This window comes from Austrofundulus limnaeus, unplaced genomic scaffold, assembly GCF_001266775.1.
Source record: "Austrofundulus limnaeus strain Quisiro unplaced genomic scaffold, Austrofundulus_limnaeus-1.0 Scaffold8, whole genome shotgun sequence".
In the NCBI taxonomy this organism is placed as follows: Eukaryota; Metazoa; Chordata; class Actinopteri; order Cyprinodontiformes; family Rivulidae; genus Austrofundulus; species Austrofundulus limnaeus.
The window spans coordinates 4657644-4664799 of NW_013952410.1; the positions used below are offsets into that span (position 1 = coordinate 4657644).

General features: G+C 39.8%; 1 protein-coding gene across 4 annotated transcripts in view; it reads right to left on the reverse strand.

Moving 5' to 3' along the window:
• Positions 1-7156, reverse strand: part of cep350 (centrosomal protein 350) — a 44807-nt gene that overhangs the window by 21487 nt on the left and 16164 nt on the right. For 3 of the 4 annotated variants that reach the window (XM_014000809.1, XM_014000798.1, XM_014000794.1), the window contains exons 10-15: positions 4539-5272; positions 3661-3779; positions 1853-2856; positions 1449-1596; positions 1089-1162; positions 727-907 (exon numbers count right to left, since the gene is read on the reverse strand). In XM_014000809.1, coding sequence (XP_013856263.1) covers positions 727-907; positions 1089-1162; positions 1449-1596; positions 1853-2856; positions 3661-3779; positions 4539-5272 — 2260 coding nt within the window. The remainder of the gene's footprint in view (positions 1-726; positions 908-1088; positions 1163-1448; positions 1597-1852; positions 2857-3660; positions 3780-4538; positions 5273-7156) is intronic. The other variant, XM_014000805.1, reaches the window with a different exon arrangement.

The following is a 7156-nucleotide window of genomic DNA, read 5'->3' on the forward strand; positions in this document are numbered from 1 at the left end:
CACACACACACACACACACACACACACACACACACACACACACACACACACACACACGAGTGTGCTCAGCTTGTGGACTAACAGCAGCTCTTTCTGCCTGGATTTATGGTATTTTGAGTTCACAAACAACTCTGGTTACTCTTTTAAAAGTTACATTACATTAGCTCGTTGCTGCGCTGCTATCAGTGCTATTTTTAGAACAGGCACGGGTCTGCTGACTCCCGGTCACACGTGAGATCTGTGTTTACGGTTCTTGCTATATCAGAGTAATTATTGATAAGGTAATCATGCTTCACCTGTCGTGTCTTCCTTGAAAGAAAAAAAAGGTAAAAAAGTAGCTTGCAAAGCTGTCGCATTAGACAGTTTTCGTTGCGCTTCACATCACACACACATACATGCCTTGCTATTTTTGTGAGGACTACACACAGACAGCACTCACAGCCTCCCTGCGCACAAGAACCCGCGGTGTTGGTTTTTCAAAATAAAGTATATCTTAACTTTTCATTGATATTTAAATAGGGTTTCAAAGTCTGATTATGGTTAGTATAAGAGCGCAAATATAGGATATAAATATATAATGTATGCTTTACATTGTTTTAGCCTAATACAGGCCTATTATTAAAAAAAAAGAAAAATCTTTATTCTGAAAGTGTGGCGACTATGATTTTTGCCCTGGCAGTGCGCCACGATCAATTACATGTAGGGGAAACCCTGGGCTAAGCTCACCTTTGAGAAGAATGTCCTGATGCTTCCCCTGATGTGTCATTAGAGTGAACACTTTTGGCCTGGGTGGGGCTGGGGCTTTTGTCTGATCTTCTCTTTTTACCATTTGAAAATAGTGCTTCTGAAGGAGGAGAGCTCCTCTGTTCTTCAACAAGAGTTGCGTCACTCTGGTCTGATGCTGTTCCTACCGACAAGCGGAAAAATTATTTTACAAAACAGAAGAATAAACTCTTAAATATAAATTTGAAAAATGTGATTTTAGGGAGTTCAATTTGATTGCTTTACTCATACCAATGTCTAAACATATTCATTACTCATGCACAACACTGATTCATAATTCAGTCAAACCAGGATATTAATTTCACCTTTTTTTCTAGCCGAGTGCCTGGAATGAGGCGAGGAGCCGGGTGTTGAACCAGAAGAAAGATGTTGCGAACGACTGAAAAAAAGCAGTATTATTGACCCCTGCAATTTTTTCACAACAGCTCAACAAAATGATTTTTTTAAGCTGTCAAAACAGGAAGAATGTAGTAAAAGCCCCTTTTAAAAATATATTCTCCATAAGACATTTTGGTGAATAGAAATCACTGCATTAATTATATTTTATTATTGAAAAAAATCTGGAAATGTCTAGAAAAAAACAATTTTAAGGCCTTATTTTTTCAGTGTGACATGAGTGCCACCTACTGTCTAAATGTGACATTAACGAGCAAGTATCTTTTTACCTGGGTGAGTTGGAGCCTCTCTGGTCACTTGTCTTGCTGCTTTGAGATGAAACAAAGTCATCTTCATAAACTGCTGCACTACATGGACTGTTTCCAGAGTGTGGAGAATTGGCATGGGGAGAATTTCTCTCTGAATTTCTTTCACTCGCTGGAGAAGAACATAAAAAAAGGAGAAAAATTAGTGATTTTTCTTGTTTGTCAATGTGAATCATAGTTTGTTTAATAATATATATAGTCTGTGTATTTATTTTGGTTTTATATGTAGGTCTAAAAAAATTAAAATACATTTTTACTTTGTTGATTATGGTAATCCACTGTACAAATTACGGTAATCCACACAGGTTTTCAGTGAAAAAGTGTTCTCACGTCTAATACCAAAAAAAATCTGTTAAGCATGAAATTACCTTTAACATGGCTGTGGACATTCTTAGTAAAAATGTTGATTACACTTAGTGGGCTTCCTTTGTTCAGCTCTTCCCAGGGAGGTTTGCTGCTGTCAAGCTGTAAAAACGGTGAGCACATTGCTGCCTCCCTCTGGAACTCCAACAGTCTTTGCTTATTTTTCCTTTGACTTGCACAATAGTCCTTTGCCTCCAGGAGATCTGACAGAGGCACATGATTATCAGAGCAGGGACGAGGACTTGCCTCATCCTCAGAAAAACTTCCTTCGCTTAGAATCGGACCCTCGCTGATGGAACCGGCACTTGAATCGTGGAAATCGGCCTGTCCGTCTTCCTTGTGAGCTTTTGTCATTGGTTGGTTTTCTGTTCTCTCTTTCTTCTCCAACCCACAGACTATCCTACTTCTTTCTTGAGCAAAACCATTGTAGGCTGGCACATTTACATCAGCAGGACTTGTATGTGGATTGGTGAAACCAGTGTGACTCTTTTCTTTCTTTTCCCTCAGGTCGTGCAGATTGCCTGCTCCTGGGAGTGCTGTGCCACTGAATGAACTATGACCTGTACTTGCTGGAACCGTATACATCCGATGAGTCGTATCATCATTATTCGTGGCATAATTAACTGCTTCTGTCCAGCACTGATCAAGATTAGGTCTAGGAGCCAATATAGTGTCAACATCCACTGACGTTGCTGCACCGTAGTTGATCTCTTGTCCAGCAAACTTCCTTGCCTCCAGCTCGATGCGGTTGGAGAGTGATGTAGCTGTGGCTTTTATGGCTTCAATTCGGGACATTTTGGTCTGTGATCTGCTGTAAGGGGCTGTGGCTGGACGTTCGCTGAACTTGATGTTACTAGCAGCCACAGCAGCCTCCAGCCTTAAAAGCTGAGATAGGAGATGCTCATTAGAAGGTGCTTGTGTGCTGCTGCTGGGACCAAAAGTGGGTTGAACAGCTGGCCGCAGACGGTCTGGCTGAAGCCAAGAGTTGACGTCTACATCCAGGTCATTCCTAAAAGAGACGACGAAGAATAAAAACATTGTGTAAAGGGTTTTTGTTCAATTGTAGAAATAATCACAAATTTCAAAGAAAATCTTCGTGGATGATAAATCAGCAACTGACAATCAGAACTGAAGTCAAACCATTTTAGAGATAGCTTTGATTAAAATTTAATTCTTGGTGGTACAAAGCACAAATTATCTTTTTTTCCCTACATTTGTAGACAAGAAGATTTCTGCAAAAGAATGGATACTCTATAAGAACTACAAAAATTAACTGTATACCTGCTCAATACCACTGCATGTACAAAAAAAAAAACATCTTGAATTTGTTATGGAAGCACTCACAGTCTAATATTTTTAAAAAATCAGTCAGATGAGTTTAAGTTTTATTTGTGCTAAAATTCGACAAAGTATTATGAAAAGCTGCATTATTTCAGTAACAATGTCTTAGTGACTCATCTCAATGCTGGATGTACTGTATGGTGCAGGAAAGTAAATTAACTCTGAAATACAAAAAACATAAATATGAAAATACATTGTTGTTTATTTCCAGTCAGTTATTTGTTCATTAAAACCTCTAATCTGGAATTTCTAAATTGGTCAACTGTTTGTTCCTCTATGCTAAAAAGCAGAGCATAACTTCTGCTTTTTAATATAAATACTTGCACTGAATCTTCATGAAAACCAAACACATAAAAACAAACACCTTCTCTGTTTATGTCAGATGTGTGTGGGGTTATCAACAATGCTCATTACAGAGAGTATGAGCTTTATGGAAATACAAATTTCCACCTTTTTATTAGCATTTGAGTACCTGGATAATGGAGGTGGTGGCGGATCAGTTAAAGACTTATCGCTACTTGAGGGGCTCTGTGGGACCTCTTGTCGTTTGTTTTCTTTGTCTGACTCTCCTGAAGGCTGGTACACAGGTCTCTGTTAAAAAAAAGTTATTTAGTTTATTCATGTACTCTATAGCTGTGTCTCAGTTTAGGGGTTGCAGCCCATCATGGCCCACTTAGGCCACACTCTATGCAGTCCAGATAGGCTGCAAATGATGCATAAAAATCTGTTGTGAAATGACAAGTGTCATTGTCAATGTCTAGTCTTCAGATGACACGTTTGCATGACCACTCACTACCCCATTACCACAGTGTTACATTTTAAACCACATGCCTTCAATTGGAACACGTATTCACGTCTTCTCACAGGAAGTATAATTTCACAAAATTCTGAATTATTTAAAAACGTTAAACATTAATACTTTGAGTTTAGCCCCAGAATCAGTACTTGTAACTGCATTTCATTTAACATCTCATTGCAGCATAAATTTCATCAGCTAAATTGCTAAACATACATTTAAAAATGAACATTTCATCCCACGATTAATTTCCAAACTTTGCTGTAAAAAACAAAACAAAATAAACTCAGCCGTCTTCATTTTCCTGTTTAGTTTGCTGACGGTGTAATGAATCCTGCTGAAACAGTAGGATATTCAGATGCATTCTACGTTTTTGGGGTTTTGTCGCCACATAAGTAGGCGCCCACAAATTCAGATAGCCTACACTGTGGCGCAGTGACATAAGCAGCCTACAAATGAACCCTACATGGGCTGCAAACCGCTGAATTTAGACACAGCCTGAGTAGTTTTTGTATTCAGATATGATGAGCATGTTTCATAAATGTGTATATTACCATTTGACTGGAAGGTAGCGGCAGTCTCTGTGTTGCCTCCTCATTAAGCTGAGCATCCTCTTGGAGCAGTTTGGTGTATGTTTCCTGTAATCGCTTTTGGACTGGGGCCATAAGTGCCTCTGCTGAAGGGGGTACAGTTTTAGCAACTTCTCTTTGCTTCCTGTAGAGTTCCTGCAGTCTCTGATACCTCCTTTCTGCCTCCTCCTTCATTTCCCTCTTTTCTTCTGCCTGACGCCTCTTTCTTTCCTCTTGTTGTCGCGCAATGTATTGTCGAACTGTGTCTGCATCATAGTGTCGCCTCTTGTGTCCTTTATCAGAAGTGTTGATGGTGTCCGATTGGCGTGCAGTTGGGCTGGCACTTCGACAACCCCTTGAGGAGGTATTTGCAGCTGCACTAGTTCCCCAAGTAGAGACCGGTGTTCTCGTTTGTGAACCTGAGCCCCCTCTTCCTCTTCTACTTACACTGCCACCCCGGGATCTTTTACGGGCCCGCTCGTCTTTCTCAGCTACTTCGCGATCCAGCTGAAGGTCATCGAGAATCCCCTGAATATCTGCTGACAACAGGTCTGTGCTGACTCTCAGCTGGGTCTTTTCCTGAGCTGCAGATGAGGGCCTGTATGTGGCTGAAGAGTGGCTGGTGGGTCGCTCTTTAGATCCACTGCGAAGCCTCTCTGTGCTGTTTGGGCGAGAGCTTCTGTTTGGTTCTGATTGCAATTTCGAACGATGATGGGAATCTGGTAAATGTTCAGAAAAACAATGTTAGTGGTCTAATGGCCATTGTCTTTTCCCCCTCAATATTAGGAAAACTACAAACATTTTTTTACAAGCAAATATGTTTTCCCTGTTTTTATAACAAAACCAAAAAAAAAAAAAATCATCTATAAAAGATACATTCATAATGCTTAAGAAAACCCTTAGTTGCTTCCACTTGACTATTAAAAAAAGAACTGAAGAACAAACACAGATAAAAAAAAGAGAGGCTCAGAAGAGGCTTTGCTTAATCTAGGTCAAACTGAAGAATCCCGTGTACCACATAATCCAGACATATATTTTTTTAAGTATGCCTGCCCTGCTGTACTTCTCTGACATTACCCATGGTAGATGCTTCGAGCACTTGGGGCAGTTTTTGGAGATCAATTTGTGCATTATTGTGCACCCAGCTTGAAATGGCAGTCAATCTCGATTTGTTCCGGTCAGCAGTTCCCCCATGTGCAGATATAATCAGTTTAATCAAGAGAGACAGAGGCAGTGATTTTATGGTGACGGAATACCACTGTGATAAAGTTATAGCAGCTATAAATTATTTATTGATATTTTTTTGGCCGAGTTTGTTGTCTGAAATCAGACTGTGTGCCCCCATCTGTATGATCTGACGCCACGATACAAACTGATGTGGCAGCTCTAGGCTTTAATTTAGTCTGTGTAGTTTCAGATTCACAGATACAGTACAGTACAGTATTGATGGACATGACTATAGGTCTTAGGGTTTAAAATAAGGGTTAAAAATAACCATTTGAGCATGCACATTTAAGTCCAGATTGAGCGCATTAGAGATGACTTCCTTGAATTTTGAATGTTTTTAATAGTGATTGTTTGTATTGTCTTTTGTGTAACTTTATGTAAAATGTATAATTTTTGCTAACTCTAGGACAGGACTCTCTTGAAAAAGAGGTTTTTAACTTTTCTGGTTAAATAAAGGAAACAAATGCAATCTTAAAGAAAACACAATATAACTGAGTAACAAGGCTTACACATACACTTCATGGAAATCTAGACAGGTGAAGGACCTAAAGCAAGGGTGTCAAACTCATTTTCACCGAGGACCACATAAGCGTTATGGTGGCCCTCAAAGGGCTACTTGTAATGAACTTTGACATTTCATGTTTAACTTTGTCTAAACAGAGTTTTAACACGTCCTCTTTTAAACACTGGTAAGAACTAAGTGTACGACTGACTAAATCTGAAATAAACACAGAAACCTTATTAAAAGTAAAGACAACTTTAGATTATAGCTGATGCTGACTGTAAGCAGCTTATTTTCAGACATTAATACTGTGCTATCCAACTAAATTGCTCAGTTACTTCAAGCCAACAGCTCAGAGACAGGAATTTATTAATTTATTTTTATTAAAATAGTTTTTGTTGCATTTAACCATAAATTTAAAGTTTACTTTGTGCGTTTTGTTGTCATTAAATAAGATTGCACTTTAGACCTGGCAAAATCCTAGCCAATATCAAGCAAATATTAGTATCAAAAGCATGTGAAAAAGAAAAAAACAGCAATTCTGGAACGGCGGCGGTCACTCTCTAAATCCAGCACGATGCCAGCCTGGCGCCACGGAACAGAGACGGGCAACGAACGGACCTGCGGAGAAAAAAAAGTCATGCCCATCGGAGCTTTTTAAACTAAAGGGGCCGAGCCCGACTTGATATTGCAGCAGTCAACCTTTAATCCACCACCAAACGGTGCCCCGGCACCCACGTCGCCAACCGGGTGACAGCCCACAGCCAATGGGCCGCGTGAACGTTGACTGGCACACGAAACCTCAAAATCTTAATGACTGAGAGAGGATCTGCAGTGGAGTGGACCAAACTTCCTCCTGATATGCGTGCAAAGC